The sequence below is a fragment of the Lepisosteus oculatus genome, chromosome 20, assembly GCF_040954835.1.
Source record: "Lepisosteus oculatus isolate fLepOcu1 chromosome 20, fLepOcu1.hap2, whole genome shotgun sequence".
NCBI lineage: Eukaryota > Metazoa > Chordata > Actinopteri > Semionotiformes > Lepisosteidae > Lepisosteus > Lepisosteus oculatus.
Genome location: NC_090715.1, coordinates 445291 through 462726, shown reverse-complemented (window position 1 = coordinate 462726; position 17436 = coordinate 445291). Strand labels below are relative to the sequence as shown.

The following is a 17436-nucleotide window of genomic DNA, read 5'->3' as shown; positions in this document are numbered from 1 at the left end:
GCTTTTTAATCTCTCTAAAGCTTTTTAATTTCTCTTTCAAGTGTGATCCTGGACTGTTGTGGCTTTCACTTTTAAAACGATATTTGAAAGCAGTGGGAGGCCGTGCTTTGGAGCCTCTGCCCGACGGCGGCTGTGCGCCCCCAGGATGGCAGGAAAGCGCAGGCCGGAGCGGTCAATGTCGCTCCCTCGTCAATGTCGGCGGCTGTTTCTTCTCCATCCCCGTGAGCAGGCTGGCCTTATTTCAGGAGTCGCCGCTCTGGAGAACAACCCTGGTCCTTAATGAGGACTGCAGGGTGTTCTTGGACAGAGATGGCTGCACTTTCAGACACGTCCACTATTATATTCATACTGCTAAACTGGCATCGTCGTGCATCTCGGAAATAAATCTGCTGTCCGAACAAGCAGCATTTCTACAGCTGACGCCCTTGCAACAGATAAAACACTTTGTAAATAACGAACTTGATTAGTTCTTGAAATCTCATAATTGTCGGCATATGATTTTCCGATAACCAGTGAGAAAGCGACCACCACAGATCCATTAAAAACGTTCACTTCGGAGTGATTTACATACCGTTGAAATAGTAATCTCGATCAAATGCCATGGGTGAATAACAATTTTACAGCAAAAGATCGGTAGATGAATTTCACTGTTACGTAAAATAATATCTGTTTAAAAAGGCTTTAGATAACCTGCAGTCTGGAAAGCACTTATTGCGTGCCCGTCCGGTGGAGATCCAGATCACAGAGAGAGCAGCTCTGATTTACTGGAAAACCCGCATCTGCAACACCAGGCAAGTGGAGCCCATGCGGAGCCCAGCGTCCACAGGTGAGCCTGCAGGGTTGGGTCGCGCCCTGGTTTCCAGGGGGGCCAGTGCAAGAGCGAGAGATCTGTGCCTGTGTATCTAACCTTTTCAAAATTTCCTTTACATTTCTCTTAAGAAAGTTTTTCAATATCAGAACATGATATGAATATTTAAGAGGAGAGGAGGAGGCCTTTTGCCATAACTGTGCTACTTTGGTTACTGGCTTCTTATTGATGTAATGAGAACCCTGCACCGTGGTGTATTGGCTTATTGCAGCAATATCTCTGGACAGCTTTTGTCAGACAAGCATGTGGTAGAAAGTCAAAGTGCAGAGTACAAAGGTGCGTTGAGTATCAAAGCAGTGCAGTTATCTGTTAAGGATGCACACTGCCGTAGAGTAGAAGCTGTTCTTCAGTTAAGACGTCCATGCCTTAACAGTGCGGTACCGCTTGCCAGAGCACAGAAGGGAGAACAATTTGTGGCTGGGATGGTGGGGATTGGGCTTAATTGCGACAGCAGATGGTATGATCTTACTGATTGATGATGAATCACATCCTGTAATCCTCTGTGCCGTTGCCACAACCCTTTGTAGTGCATCTCTGTCATGCATGCACTGCTGTACCATACAAGTGATACCACTAGTGAGGACGCTTTCTATGGTGCTGCGGTAAAAGTTCATGAGTGGCTGCTTCCCCATACTGCATTTCTTTAGGCACTGCAGAAAGTGGAGGTGCTGTTGAGCATTTTTCAAACTAGCTATAGTGTTGTGAGACAAAACCTAGTCAGTGGGGATCTGCAGACTGAGGAATCTGAAGCAGCTGACAGTTTCCACTGTTGAGCCCTTGATGTTGATTGGGATCTGACTTCCTGTGGATCTCCTGAAGTCCACAACAGTTCTTTAGTCTTGTTCACATTCAGGGTCGGGTTGTTGTCAAGGCACCACAATCACTCCTATATGTGAACTCATCTTTGTTATTGATCAGCCTGATAACTGTGGTGTCATCAGCAAATTTATGATGTACTGTAGTTGCTGCTGTACAGTAAGTGGATGCACAGTCATAGGTGAACAAAGAGTACAGCCTAGGGCTGAAATGGCAGCTTTGGGGAGCTCCAGTTAGTGGCGAGTTAGTTTGGGGTAATGTATGCCTTGTAAGAGCACTCGAGTGAAACATTCTTGTTTGTTTTATTCCTTTGGGTAGTAAATGATGCTGTTCCCCTGGGGCTGGTGGGCACTCCGCTTCTGGACAGTGACGAGGAGGTCCACTTCTGTTTCCTGCTCCTGGACCTGGTGAGACAGCACCCAGGCCTGGTGACCCAGGGCAGCCTGCTGTGGCTGAGCGAGGACATCGCCCTCTTCGAGTGTGGCAGCCAGCAATTCAGATTCATAGGTTAGTCCCGTCTGCGGCCTGCTCCCCAGAGACCGCTAGGCAAGCAGGGACAAGCAGGGATGCAGAATGGCTTCCTTCTGTTTCCTCACTGTGCTGTGGTTTCAGGGTTCAAAGTTAAGATGCCATACAATGAAGATTTAATTTGAAAGGTTCTATACCTATTATAAGGTATAACGTATTTTATGTCTATACAATCTTTGTCTATAGTTTGTGATTAAGGTATCTCAGTCACATTATTCTGAAAATAAACATTTTTTATGAAATTGTGGAATTCTGGAATTCTGGAAGCAAGATTTACTATTGATACTTATTGATATAATATTAAAACTGGGATTTCAGTAAAATACTCAATATATAGCTGCTAATGTTCTTGCCAAATAAGATCATCGCAATGTGAAAAAAGAACAAATGTTGTAATGACAATGCCAGTGAAATTGAGACTTGCTTTTTGTCAGCAGTCGAATAGGAAAATTCAACTGCTAGTCGAATAGTAGGTTTCTTACAATTTTAATATACAATAATCATTCCAAAAATTAGATTTTCTTTTTAGTCTGTGTGAAAATACAATTTGGTTCTCTAACACTCTAGTTTAAAGGTTGCAAAGATATATTTGCAAATATATTTCCCCATCTATGAATTGGCTTCATCGCTCTGCTCTCCTCCCCACTGAGAGCTGATGTGTGGTGAGCGTTCTGGCGCACTATGGCTGCTGTCGCATCATCCAGGTGGGGCTGCACATTGGTGGTGGTGGAGGGGATTCCCCATTACCTGTAAAGTGCTTTGAGTGGAGTGTCCAGAAAAGCACTATATAAGTGTAAGCAATTATTATTATTATTATTATTATTATTATTATATTGTAAATGCATCATAAACAAACCAATAACATTAGCCATCATAACGAATTTCTACAAAAGAACAATTAACTTTTTTAAATAAGATACCAGGAGTAAAAGTTCAGTAAACTTAGAGGAGTACACCAAGGGAAATTGATTTTTTTATAAACCACGTATATTTATTCACTTATTCCCTGATATTAAAATGGCAAAGTTAGTTTATTATTATACAAATTATTTTCTTCTCTTTCTGTTCTGTAGAATATTTGCCTACAGAAGGAGACTGGTCTACTTGCATTTCCCATTTTACAGTTTATACAGTTATTAAAGTTTATGCTGGTACTCACTGGTATGCAACCTGCCTGAAAACACTTTTGAAGGTACACAGCTCAGAACTCTCTAAAATATATCTTTGTCAGACATCTTTACTGTTCACATGTTCATTGACGTAGGTGTGAGCATTTGCTTGCAAAAAAGGGATTTCACTTTCATCTTTCTTCTGTTGAGAATGGGCTGATAAAAGTTCAGTGTCATGGTAAACATACTTAAGCATGGATTTATTGATTAAACAGTGCATAGATATGGGTGGTTTTCTTTATGTATTAAGTATAAAAGGAGAACTAAATATTATTTTTTTCTCCTTAAGTATCCAGAGCTGTTGTCAAACTCAAGAAAAGCATTCTGGATAGTGTATGGCCAGAGCCTGTACATTAAGGGGGACGGGCAGATATTCAGACACATTCTCAACTTCCTCAGGACAAGCCAGTTGCTGCTGCCAGCTGAATTTATGTACAGTACAGTGGTCAAGAGATAATGTTAAGCTTCTTCATTACCAAGAGAAGGCACCAATAACCTTTAGATCAATGTAATGTGAAGTTTTTTCCATAGACATCTGAGAGAAGGTATCAAAGATTAAGTTGCATCAACCATAAAATATAACTGAGTATTAATTTAAGTGTGAGTACTAGAGAAATTCAAGCTTTGTGACAGGCATTAGACATTCAAAAAAAATTGATTTAAGGTAGCAATCTGCAGAAATATCTATAATATATCTATATAATATTATAGAAATATCTATTATAAATAATATAATGTATATTTTTATTTAAATAGAAAATAAACTTTAGATTTCAGTATACATCTCCTACTGTCTGATCTTGCTCTGAAGGGAGTGTCCTTTGCTTTGCCATGAAGTAGAAGAGTTCAAAATCCCTGCCCTCTCAGAAGCTCTGGATCAGTGCTTTGCCTACAGGTAAGAACAGATTCTCTCACTGCATCACACTCAATAAGCTGGGGAAGTTTGCTGAGAAGTCTGATTCAGGTATTTAAATGCTGATGCTTGCTCAATTCAAGGTGTAGCTGTTGAACATTGCATTCTTCCAGGGCCTGGAGTAAAGGAAGGGAGTCAGGGAGTGAATAGCTTTTCTCCTCTGCTGAATCACTTGTGTTTGATGAAGAAGAGCATAAGACGCCAGAGTTTACTTGTGAGGTACTTGGTAAAGAGGCTCTGTTTTCTATGGCATAGCCTGATTCTGTTTGTGTGAACATCTTTAGTAGTTCTTGCTACATTAACTTCAAAGTTTTATTTTCTCTATGGATAACACAGAGGCAGTTATCATATAGCCGAAAGTCTGCAAAGAGTCATTGATGGAGGTCTGATCTTTTTCTCCTTTGTGGGACTTTGGTCTGTGGGCTGTAAGAATAATGAAATACAAGACGGTTCTGAGTGACTATCCGCCCTCATGCTATTTCATGATTCTTTACAGGGAGATTTAAATGACTACAGCAAAACAGAGAAGTGTAATACTTGTGATACTCACGTTATAGTAGATAAAGATGGAAGAGCCAATCCTTCTATCTGCACAGGCACCTGGTCACTGAAAAGCAGCTGTGGATTGGAGAGCCAAGTGTGGAGCCTGTGGACAATGAGCAGCACAGTCCCAAAGAGAATACTTCATGTAAGAGGAGAGGAGTGTGCCTATAGGAGAAGAATCATGATGATCTCCCAGCCCCTCCCAGTAAACTTAAAAAAATAGTTGAAAAAAGGGATCTTAGCCAATGTGCTCCCCCAATGTTTTCTATAATCAGAAGTACCCTGGGTGGACCCTCATACAGAACATGAAACCAACCTGACAAGTGTTTCCCACCTGATCTGGGAGGCCCTGTGATGCTTGGGATTTCAATTCTAATTCCAAAACAGACATTAGAGCAGTGTCCAGGCCGGGGTATTGAAAGCACCGAAGGCACTTATCTTCCAGTGCAAGCAAAGCAGTTCAGAAGGAATCAGAGCTCTGTGGTTGATCTAAAGACATTGCTGGAACCGCATGAATTTATGCCGAGAGTCTGCAAAGAATAAAATAATGCATCCAAAATTAAAGGTGAGCTTGAAGCTGGTTAAAACTGCCCTCATAACTGAAAGATGTTGATAATAGTCCTTAATAGGAAACACTGACATACTAGTGGAACCACTGTTATTACAGAGTGAGCAAAAATCCAGTTCTTAAGTGCCCTCTACTGGTATTGTAGCTTCTTCATCTGTGCAGAAACGTCTGAAAGACATTTTAAGATATTTCACAAACCAGTTTGCCAGAACTGTATCTTACCCGTGTGCACACATGGTTGTTTTCAGCCTCTATTTTTTCTTTTCTCAGGAGATGTTGGCAGGCCAGCTATGAAGGTGCCTGTGCCAAAAGGCTCTGTCCTGCGAGTGGAACACCCGCCTGTCTTATTACTGTAAGACACTGATGTGCATGTTTTTTTAATGAATACATTTTTATAATTGAATTCACCAACGATGTGTTAGTAGCCTCTTTAGCTAATCCAGATTATTGGTTTCTTTAGTTTTGTTCCAACAAAATGGCAGAGCTGTGAAGAAAGACACTGAAGGTAAGTAATGTCTTTTGGTTGGATGTACTTCGAGCAGTTTTTCTGAAGAGGTTTGTGTAGGTAATTTCATGGGTCTTTCTGTCCTGTCACGCTTGTTCACTCCATTGTACTTCTCAATTAACCAAACTTTAATCATTAACATATTCGATTTATCATAAATAATGATGAAACCGAGTAAAAGAAATAGGTTAAGGTGCCAGGACAACAACCTCTCCCTCAACGTTAGCAAAACTTAAGGAGCTGGCTGTTGACTTCAGGAAGGAGGACACACCTCTCAGATGAAAAAGCATGTCTATTGCCTATATATCATTGGGGCTGCTGTGGAGATAGACAGCAGATTCAATCAGCATTCACATCAGCATCAATCTGACTAATTCCATAAGAGACTCAGGAGATTTGGTATGTTTTCAGACTCACAAATGTCTACGGATGCACTATGAGCATTCTCACAGTTTGGCATGGCCATTGCTCAGCTCATGAATGTAATAAAACTACGGAAGGTAGTGGAGACAGATGAGGTCATCACTGGTACAGAACACGCTTCCATCCAGACCGTCTTCACCACACACTGCCTCAGAATGGCAAACAATATAAGCAAGGCTCAAAACCTCACTGGGTATGCACTTTTCTCTCTTCTTCCTTCTGGTAGAAGTATAAAAGCCAGGTGCCTTCCTTCCTACAGCCATAAGACTCAACCCCATCTCTTAAGTCCTCCCACCTCAACTGCCTTTTGCACTAAACTCAAAATGCTGCCACTAATTGAATTTGCTATCTGAATTCAGTTTAAAATTCTAGCTGCTACCATGTTCCTTTATCCTTTATTTGAGTGGCCTGGTAGCACAGTGGGTTTGACAATAGGAGCGCTATTTAGGAGAACTAAGTCCAATACCTGCTTAGGGCAGAAGTTTTGGGGCAGTGCGGTGGCTCTGTAGCTAAGGATCTGCACCTGTGGCTGGACGGTTGCCGGTTTGTATCCCGCATCTGGCAGAGGAATCCTACTCCGCTGGACCACTGAGCAAGGCCCTTAACCCCAGCTGCTCCAGGGGCACCGTATAAATGGCTGACCCTGCGCTCTGATTCCAAGCTTCTCTCCTTCTGTCTGTGTGTCTCATGGAGAGCAGGTTGGGGTATGCAAAAAGACAAATTCCTAATACAAGAAATTGTATATGGCCAAATCAAGTGTTATCTAACACTTTGTGATTCCACCTATCATGTGAAGAAAACACCCAAGTAAGCATTTCATTGTACTCATGTACATACAGTACAGCAGTAAATTTCAATGTACAGTATAGAACTCAGTGGGGATACTGAAGATGTCATTTTGTGTTAGAGGGGGTCTAATGGCATTTTGTGCATAATTAATGAATAATTGTTGAGCATGTTTTTGTTGTTGTAATGACTCTTCTGCAGTTTATCTGCATCTTTATCTCAATGAACCCATCATTGAAAAGTCAATAATGTCAATAAAGAAAATAGTGGTTAACCCACAAGCATGTGAATTGTATCCGATGGCTTTAAAGAAACACAGAGGTCACATGACCTCTAGTATAAATTGCAACAGGTTTCACAACTTCTGGAACACGGTGGGGGGGGGGGTCACATGATCTTCATTGCTCAACACAGCAGAGGTCACATGACCTTTAGAAATTTTAGGATATTAAAAATATCAAATTAGAAATATAATGTATCTACTAAATACGGTTTATACTCTAATAAATTAAGCATTTATGTAGAAGTCATTTGAACACGTCTATTTTGTGCAGAAAGTAAAAGCAGCTCTGTGCACTTAACAAATATGCCATTAGGGGGCACTGTTAACCCATTTTCTTTCTCTTATTTTCACCCCTTTATGATAAATTGGGAGCCCCAGCTCTCTTAGAGGTCATATAATCTCTACTGCAGCCACAGAGGCCATGAGACCTATACAGTGTCCCATACTGCTATGATGTGTAGTAGATGTTGCATGACCTCAACTGAGGTCACATCTTTAGTTTGTGCTTATCTTACCTTACAGATATTGCCTTGTGTTTTAATTTGACTTATGAAGAAATGCTGTGTGCCCGCAAATGCCATGCCTTTCTGACTGGAATCATCTTGGATTCAAAAAGCTGAAGGACTCCAAGCATTCCACTATAAAAGTTTTTAATCTTGTACATTTCTTATGGGTAAGATCAAATATCAAGAGATCTCCAAAACGCTTTAATAAAATTATATTATAAAATTATAAAAATAAATGTAATAATTAGATCTTAATTCTAAGAAATGTGAATAAAATTAAGGCTTTTTTTTCATTTAACCGGACACATCAGATTGACCCAGAGGTGGTTGTAGCTCAGCTGATGAAAATGTCTTGTTTTAAGCAGGATAGACACAACAGAGGCAGAGTGTTAAAGTGGGTGAAGGTGAGACGCTCCTGTGTTCTCCTTTAGTCAGATAACTGTACAGAGGCTCAGTACAAAGTTCTGAGACTTCAGTTTTACACAATTCAGTTTGAACAATTGCTCTAGTTGCTTAAAATGATATAAAACAGAAGTGAGATTAGAATTGTATGAGTTTTTCACACATCTCGAATGCTAATCACCCTGCAGTAGTAGTGCCTAGGTGATCAGCAACACTCTTGACATACTCCATGTGCACTTACAGTATACCTGTGCACAGGTTTGTCCTTCGGAGCAGTAACTGCAAAACAAATCTTACTGTGGAGTTTTCTGTCTTGCATAAATGTTGCCAGAAACAGAAGTCAACTGCTGTCTCTCGTGTGTTTCTGTGTTGTCCCTTGCATGCTTTCAGTACACAATTCCGTTTGCAATGAAGTATATGCTTGAATGGAGATGGTGAGGAAGGATCACTGTCGTTCAGTAATGCTGTTTCCTGAGGAGGATCCCTCACATACGCACACTACAAGATTGTGGACAGCACCCACCTGCACTTACAAAGCGTCCTGACTGCACAAGATCATTCCTCCAAACCGGGGGTGTAAAACCCAGGTTCTCAAAGCTCTTGTGTCTAATGGTTTTTCTTCAGTCTGAATTTTTTTTAAATCAGAGATTTACTGTATATAGGATTTTTCATAAGGTCTTTTTATAGTTCCTTACACAAGACATTATCTTTTATAAAGACAGTTACATATAATTCACCTCAGAACCTGGATAGATATAAAAAGTATGCTGAAGTACAAGTAGATAGCTGCGTCAGCATGCGTAGGCTGCAAAGGAACAGGTAAAGGTTTATTCTATGCTGAAAGGAAAAGGAAAGGGACGTTCAGATGTGATAAACCCTTACCTGTTCCTTAAAAATCTGCAGCTAATTAAACAATGAGGCCAACTATGTAACAGAGAATGTGTATAGAAAAGAAATCATAAAACACCAGGCACACCTGAGCTTGACCCCCTGCTGCAACCCAACTTTGGGCACAATGAAAATATTATATTTTTTAACTTTGGTACAAAGCAGTTCCTCTTTATTTAACGTCTGAACATTTCATGAGATTAACAAAACTGGCACTTGCGTAAATATTCACGCTCAACTATAAATGGAAATTACATTTATTTTATGATAAAAAATAGCACTTCAGTGATTCCCTGCTTTGCTGTTAATTACATGTAAAAAACTGCAGCCCTTTTCTCCCACTCACTAACCCACGAAGCACCACTGGTGCAAATTATCTTATTTCTATGTACAAATAATACATTTCTGAATTTTTTAATGTTGCATTTTTCTGAAAATCAACAATAAATGATAATTAAAGATTAGCCCTTTGTCATTTCACACAACAGTTTTCTCACTAGAACAGTGCGTCACTCTGCTGGAGCTGGTGCTGCAGTTGGACAGCTGTGCTCTGCCTTCCTGCCTAACTGGACATACAAGAGCAGAGTTTCCAGTCTGAGCTGTAAGGGTTAAATATTTGAAAGGTGATAAACTGTTTCTACTGTGTTACCACAGTATAAACTTATTTACAGTAAAACAAAAGTTTGACCATAGGTCATAAGAAAGCAATCATCATTTAAAAGACCTAAAAAACAGTAATGAAAATGCTTCTTACTAGACAAACTGCCATACCTTCCATAGTCACTGAAGCACTTAAACCCATTTTAATTGGAGTGCATTCCCACCTTTTAAAATGGCAGCCTGCAACACAAGTGGTCAACAACAGGCAAGCAGTTCATAACTGCATTGTAAACAGTTACTATTATTTACAGATTTCAAAACTGTAAAGAATGCTCATTTGAACCAGTTACAGTAAGATAAATTAAAAATATATTTTAAATCAGTTTCTGAACCATACAATTGCTATGAAGCAACTCAAAAGTGGCTTTTTAACAGTGCTATTTTCCAGCTATTTCTGTGTCCATCTGAGATGAGATGTGCAGCCACGATGGGGAAAGATTTTTTTCTCTCCATAAGGCAGGTCTTCAAATTGAAAGCAGCTGGCGATTAAACCTAAAAAATAACAAATTAAATTGATATTTGAAATCCAGCACAAAAATAATTACAAAAACATTTAAGTATGAAGAATGTTTCAATTAATACATTTGTTACAATACACATTATATAGCCTCATAATAGACAAAAGGTGTGTCCTCACTTACATAATAAAACAGGACAACAGCTCTCATACTATTGTGGATGGGCTTATGATTTGGCCTGTTTTCTGCAGATGGAAGGAGAGAAGCATTAGTTATTAATATGTTATTTGAAGGTTAAGTGTATTTAGGAGGATTTGTAGCAAACTTGGTCTGTACTGGATTTATGCATGAATATCAGTAAAGATCATTAACAGAAACATAACCTTACTTTCCTTAAGGTTAATCCTTGTAAGTATGTTGATTCAACTCTGACAGTTATTCCTCAGATGTATAATTAAGTGTTTTAGTTGTCTATAATCAAAAATAATTTATTTGGCAGGAAGTGCCTTTGGTTAGAAGCTACTGTAAGTGAAAGAACTGAATTGAACAGAGACCAGCAGCATTAATTGTTCAGAGGCTTGGGTTTTCAGTGATATGAAATGGTAGACAATACAGCCTCTCTAAAACATCCTGCTTACATCCTAAGTGCATAAATTACCATTATTCTCCCTTCATGCACTGTGAACAAATGTAATTTACTCTATATACGCAAAACCAACCACATCACGTATTCCACGTTTCAGTTAGCTAGCATTAAATATAATGTTGTTACAGTATTAACAGTAATACAGATAACCCAACAGTCAAAAATGCAAGTGACATGTGCCTAAGGTATCAAGAAGTCCCTGGTAGTGGACTCACAGCTGAAATATACTGGCTGTTGGTGAAGTGGGGTTTGTCATCCGCAGGGGACGCCACACTAGAGTTGCAGGAGGGGTCGAAGGGGGAGCCTGGCTCCTCGGACAGGGTCTCGGGAAGGATGTTGGACACGCAGCCACTGTCTGAGCCACTGGAGCCGCTGCCCGACATGCAGTGGGAGGACGACCCAGAGCTCTCTGTGGCTGGAAAAAGATGGAACAGTCGCTGAACCACAGCACCACAGTCACAGAACCATCACAAACAGAACAGGTCCTATGTCCAAACACACTACTTGGCCTTCCTCAATTACTCCCAGCTTTGGAAACAGCAGGTAATACTAGCCATTTTCAAAACAGAGACATTAGACTAGAACTCAGTAGTTTGTTTTGCTACTCAAGACAATGCATTTGTAACTGAATGTGAAATAGATACATTTCTGTTATGTCAAGATAAAGCATTTGTTTGTTTCCACATTACAGTGATAAGTTTTCCCATATAGAGTCAATGAAGGCCCACAGACTCTTCTAACTATTATACCATTAGGTAGTTGATGAAAACCTGGTTTTGGACACCCCTTAAAGAAGAATATTTTTTCAATGCATCCATAAATATTTAACCCTGCGCAAGAGTTCCTGCCTTCTCCTCTTGAGACAACAGTCCCGAGACGGCGGTGTCCGCACTCCTGCCCCCACTCCCGAGACGGCGGTGTCCGCACTCCTGGCCCCACTCCCGTGGCGGCGGTGTGCGCACTCCTGCCCCCACTCCCGAGACGGCGGTGTGCGCACTCCTGCCCCCACTCCCGAGACGGCGGTGTGCGCACTCCTGCCCCCACTCCCGAGACGGCGGTGTGCGTACTCCTGCCCCCACTCCCGAGACGGCGGTGTGCGCACTCCTGCCCCCACTCTCGAGACGGCGGTGTGCGTACTCCTGCCCCCACTCCCGAGACGGCGGTGTGCGTACTCCTGCCCCCACTCCCGAGACGGCGGTGTGCGCACGCCTGCCCCCACTCTCGAGACGGCGGTGTGCGTACTCCTGCCCCCACTCCCGAGACGGCGGTGTCCGCACTCCTGCCCCCACTCCCGAGACGGCGGTGTCCGCACTCCTGCCCCCACTCTCGAGACGGCGGTGTGCGCACTCCTTGGCCCACTCCCGAGACGGCGGTGTGCGCACTCCTGGCCCCACTCCCGAGACGGCGGTGTGCGTACTCCTGCCCCCACTCTCGAGACGGCGGTGTGCGCACTCCTGGCCCCACTCCCGAGACGGCGGTGTGCGTACTCCTGCCCCCACTCTCGAGACGGCGGTGTGCGCACTCCTGGCCCCACTCCCGAGACGGCGGTGTGCGTACTCCTGCCCCCACTCCCGAGACGGCGGTGTGCGTACTCCTGCCCCCACTCCCGAGACGGCGGTGTGCGCACTCCTGGCCCCACTCCCGAGACGGCGGTGTGCGTACTCCTGCCCCCACTCCCGAGACGGCGGTGTGCGTACTCCTGCCCCCACTCCCGAGACGGCGGTGTGCGTACTCCTGGCCCCACTCCCGAGACGGCGGTGTGCGTACTCCTGCCCCCACTCCCGAGACGGCGGTGTGCGTACTCCTGCCCCCACTCCCGAGACGGCGGTGTGCGTACTCCTGCCCCCACTCCCGAGACGGCGGTGTGCGTACTCCTGCCCCCACTCTCGAGACGGCGGTGTGCGTACTCCTGCCCCCACTCTCGAGACGGCGGCATGCGTACTCATGGATGGCTGGCTGCTGGTCTCGTGCTCCAGCTCATCCTCCTCAATGCATGTGCCGATGAAGGGTCGGTCCCCGGGCAGCAGGGTCTGACTGCTGTACATATGCAGGTTGAGGGGCCCTAGGAGGGAGGAAGACGAGGACCCACAGACGGATGGGGGGCTGCTCACAGAGGAGGGCAGAGGAGTCCTCTTGAAAGGGTTGGAGTGATCAAACAAAGATACTGCTATTGATGCCCGTGTTCTAGCTCCTAAAAAACAACACATGCAATATAGAGACATTGGTACTGTCACTAGAACACTGATGTTGGTGTTCAACTGCTGTGTGCAACACCCTTAAATTCAACAAGAACAGAAGAAGACAATGAAGGAAATGTAGTTCAGTGTTTTGTGTTGTTATATGATTTTGAAATTAAATGAGAAGGCAATGTAATATTAAAGTTAAAAATGTTAAAATTCAATATTTACATGTAATATTTTACAGAGTACATTTTCTCTGTAAAAAAAGACCAGTACAGACCAAATGCAAAAAAGTTGACGAGAAAATGAAGCAAAGTGGATCTTTGTGAGCTCGTTCATCAGTCAGGCAACTGCTTATTCTGCACCAACCTCTTCCTTTCATAATGTAATCAATGGCTCTGTCACTAATGGCAGCTTCACTGGGTTTAATATCCAGATAAGGCTTGTTTCCCACTCCCATGGACACCATCTCCTGCATTCTGATTTCTAAAACACATGACAGGAACAGCCTTAGACTCCATAAGCTACAGACACTAATACAGTAGAAATGTATAAAAACTAAAGTATAGTAATATTATTGATTTCAATGCTCATCATTTACTAATCATTACAGTCAAAAGCTAAATTGCAGAATTTAGCCGACATGAATACTGATTCTTCAAATCACTTATTAACAAAGCTTCTCAAATTCAACTGGATTGAAGTTTGTAGCTCATATGAACGGTTAATAGAATAACAACATAAAGATAGTAGAAATTGATTATTGTTCATTACCTTTATTTCTGGTGGCTTGCTGCCAGAGGATTTTGGCGATATCAGAGGTCCATACATGTTTGATCTGTGCTGTAGCAGCCTGTAAGATGTAGGCTTGATTCTTAGAAGTTCTTCTTCTGAACCATATTTCAAACCGCAAGCCGCTGTCTCCAGAGTTCTCCGTCAAACCCACATCTGCAGTCTGCCAGGGATGACATCACAGTTACACTCAGTAAAATTACAGTTTTGGCACAATTAAAAAACAACAAAAAGGTGTATATGGGGAAAAAACTGTGTGAAGTGCTTTAAGGTCCTGGAAGCGTTAGATTTCTTACTTTAAAAGAATGTTTGTAGATGAAGACATCCAGGCCACCCTCGATTCTTTTGGGCTTGCTGAAGAGAATCAGGTCTTCAAACAAGAACACATGTCTCTGACACTTCTTCCGCCCGTACCAGATAGTAAACTCATCCTGCCGCACAAGCTGGCCTTGCTCCTTCAGATTTACCTGAGAACATATTGTCAACAGGAACTTTGATGATTCCTCCCGATCCTTCCCATTTTAAACAATATATTTTGAGCATGCTTTGCATGCTTTTCTTACAGATAGCTTCATTTAGTAACTGCAGCTCCTTCCTTTGAGCACAGTGAATTGTGAAGAAACTCAGTTTAAGAAGAAGACAGCACTGTCAGTCATGAAGAGGAAGTCAGTATAACCTTGAAAGACCTGCAGACCTCTGGCCCTGTGCCTTTTCCCTCACTGCTCAAGGGGGGTTACTCACATCGCAGTCTCGGATGGCATCCATGGCCAGCAGGTCATTGCCATGGCGCAGCTGGAACTTGACCATCTCGGCTGCAGCCCTCAGGTACACCAGCTCCTGGTCCTGTGCCTCGCTGCACTCCTTGATCAGGTCTTTCAGCAGCAGCGCGTATTTACTCATACGCTGGATGGGCTTCAGCAGGTACGACGCCAGGTCCATCTTGTCCTCTAGCTGCAGCTGTTTATTCTGCACAAAACACATTCGGTGAGTCTGAGCATCAGAGAGCGCATCCTAGCGAGGCTGCAAAACACACTCTTCCATACAGAACATTTCTACTGTGAATGCTTATTAATGTCACTACAGAGAACAGCAGTTACTTTCAGCTATTACTCATAACTTGGTACAACTTAATAATGCCACACCTGAAGAAGGCTCTTGTTTTCTTCTCTTTTCAGTATGGAATAAACCTATTACTTGTTCCTTTGCAGCCTACGTAGCTACCCACCTGACTTAATAATGCATACTCTTTTGTCATAATAACTCAAATAAAGAAATAAAAAACAACAAAAACTATTATATTACTGATGTGCAGAAAATCAACCTGAAAGTTGTCGCAGTGTTTTGCATGTTCTCATCAGCGCTCTGGCTGATGACCAGGTGCTCTCTGCACTCACCCTGAAGAACGTGTTGCCATGACTAGCCAGCAAAGCGTCCGATTTTGGTTTGTTCTTGCTGTACAAGGCATACATCCCAAACTGGTCTTGCTGGAATCAGCAGAAGATGACAAAATATTTTCATGATGTATACAATATCTGTTGGATGCTTTTTATGAAATAAAAATAATCAAGACAACAATATGAAATTTGTTTATATATTCTCATTATTCACTAATCTACATTACAACTACCCTGCAATTTGAGTCATAATGAACTAGAAGATTCTAAGCAATTTCACAGAACAGCACACCACTCCCATATTTCTGAAAAATAGGCCCTGCAGCGAAGTTTGTGGATTTTTCTGTACTGTTGCACATTAAAATGTTTTAAAATTGTACCCGTGGTTTGAAAGCACCACACAATAATGAAGCACAAGAGATCAAACAGAAACAAAGCAACTCTAATTTACTTTAACTGCAAGCTTTTATGTGGGTTCCTTGAATTACATTCGTTATATGACCCATTAACTCAACTTCTGGCCTAAACAGACAACATAAAGATGAAAATTTCACATGAATCAGAGGATTTGTAATTTGCTTGGGGCTATACCACCTAGAAGGTCTGGTCTGGACGTAGACAGCACAGTGCTTTGCAAGGAAACACCAGAAATGTGTCACAGAGGGATTTTACAATTTGGCAAAGTGAAGCAGGAGTATGGAATGTTAAGATTACCTGTTTAAACTTCCAATTAAAACTAACCAGTATGCAAATATCATGTCTTAAAGGACAAAAGCAATATTTTCTTCATAAATGGTGCTTTTTACAATTGTTTCTTAGAAAACAAAAGCCAGCCAGGCTGGCTGGGCTATCGTTTGATGCAGTGATGCAGTGATGAACCCCTTCCTCAATGCAGATGGGAAGAGACACTCTAGACTTCCTGCACTCTCTCCATTCTGGTTTGCTACAGTATGCTAGTTCTGCTAACAGTGAGGTCTGGAGCTGACAGAGTGAGGTAGAGATCCTAGGAAACTGTGCAAGTGCAACTCATGCTTCTTAGTGCTATCTATCCCCATGTCAGGTTTTCTCTGCCTGGCAATACTGTTCATAATTACTCTGTGCTCAAATAGCAATTTTGGTGAACACAATTCAAAAGCACACAGGCCCAGTCTGCCACAGGCTTGTCCTAATACTTGTAATTGGATCCTGACTAGAATAATAGGAAAAAAATTGGCTTGGTTTAGAATTTCACACAAGACTGAATGATCATTTAATGGCTTAAAGGTTGTTTTTTTCCCTTGCATTAAAAATTACTATCACCTCTTTCAGGTGATTTTCAACTAATGCCATTTTGAATGGTTTCAGGGAAGATTATTTAATTTCCCATGTACAAACAAAGCCTGTTCTTTTCAACTCTAGAAGTACTTAGGAACTTTCTATGTGCCTATGGGTTTCCATGCAAATGCAGGGCCTTACGTGTCTGAGGAAGCAGTGGCTGACGCGGAGAGGGTGGTTGCAGCAGCTCTCCAGCTCCTTCAGGAAGTACTGGCTGTGGAAGTCCACCAGCTTCTCCAGGTTCCCAAAGATCACGCTCCGCTTCCCACGCAGGTCCTGGGGCAGGTCCTGGCGCTCCATCTCCGGGAAGTAGTGATCGATGACGTAGCGCAGCGAGCGCACGTACTCGCGCTCGGTGGTGACCATCTCATCCACAATGTGCCTCAGCTTGCTGGGAGACATGTGCAGTGCAGGGAGAAAACTGAGCCTCTGTGCTCGAATGATGCAGAGCTCTGCAGGAAACTGCAGGGCAGCAGCTCCACAGACAGCACAAAGGCCTGTATCAATCAGGGCCTTAAATACTCAGGTTTATTGAACAGTGAGTGCTTTTCCCCCCATAAAATGCTAAAAAAATCTTCCAGTTGCCATATTCTTAGCAGAGAAACACAAACCAGAGGACAAAAAGGAAACCTATGGGAAAGTTAATTTACTTACAAAAAAAGGGATCCTATTTTGAGGATGTTGAACAAGCTAAGCAGCAATGTTATTAATACTCTGGCCTCTTTCAAACAGATCCTTGCATCACTTAGGCTGAATGGTCTCCTCTTATTTTTAACTCCTCCTATTCTTTCACT

General features: G+C 42.4%; 2 protein-coding genes across 4 annotated transcripts in view; one reads left to right on the top strand and one right to left on the bottom strand.

Annotated features, from left to right (window-relative positions):
• The first annotated feature begins 186 nt into the window (after positions 1 to 186).
• On the top strand, positions 187 to 7331 carry LOC138224353 (BTB/POZ domain-containing protein KCTD19-like). Its single transcript, XM_069181237.1, has 5 exons — positions 187 to 826; positions 2003 to 2191; positions 4193 to 4276; positions 5676 to 5757; positions 5866 to 7331. The coding sequence occupies exons 1-3, from the start codon at positions 805 to 807 to the stop codon at positions 4219 to 4221; spliced, it is 240 nt and encodes a 79-aa protein (XP_069037338.1). The 5' UTR covers positions 187 to 804; the 3' UTR covers positions 4222 to 4276; positions 5676 to 5757; positions 5866 to 7331.
• A 2003-nt stretch (positions 7332 to 9334) lies between these two features.
• plekhg4 (pleckstrin homology domain containing, family G (with RhoGef domain) member 4) overlaps positions 9335 to 17436 on the bottom strand; it is a 55125-nt gene continuing 47023 nt past the window's right edge. For 2 of the 3 annotated variants that reach the window (XM_015368570.2, XM_069181177.1), the window contains exons 15-24: positions 16784 to 17033; positions 15329 to 15418; positions 14676 to 14900; positions 14231 to 14401; positions 13917 to 14097; positions 13512 to 13628; positions 12905 to 13153; positions 11178 to 11377; positions 10500 to 10561; positions 9335 to 10350 (exon numbers count right to left, since the gene is read on the bottom strand). In XM_015368570.2, coding sequence (XP_015224056.2) covers positions 10523 to 10561; positions 11178 to 11377; positions 12905 to 13153; positions 13512 to 13628; positions 13917 to 14097; positions 14231 to 14401; positions 14676 to 14900; positions 15329 to 15418; positions 16784 to 17033 — 1522 coding nt within the window. In that variant the 3' untranslated portion in view covers positions 9335 to 10350; positions 10500 to 10522. The remainder of the gene's footprint in view (positions 10351 to 10499; positions 10562 to 11177; positions 11378 to 12904; positions 13154 to 13511; positions 13629 to 13916; positions 14098 to 14230; positions 14402 to 14675; positions 14901 to 15328; positions 15419 to 16783; positions 17034 to 17436) is intronic. The other variant, XM_015368571.2, reaches the window with a different exon arrangement.

Excerpts from the sequence above, each read along its gene's own strand:
- LOC138224353 (XM_069181237.1), top strand. The coding sequence starts at position 805 with ATGCGGAGCCCAGCGTCCACAG. Across the intron at positions 827-2,002 it reads GCGGAGCCCAGCGTCCACAG|TAAATGATGCTGTTCCCCTG; the intron begins GTGAGCCTGCAG and ends TCCTTTGGGTAG. Across the intron at positions 2,192-4,192 it reads CCAGCAATTCAGATTCATAG|GGAGTGTCCTTTGCTTTGCC; the intron begins GTTAGTCCCGTC and ends CTTGCTCTGAAG.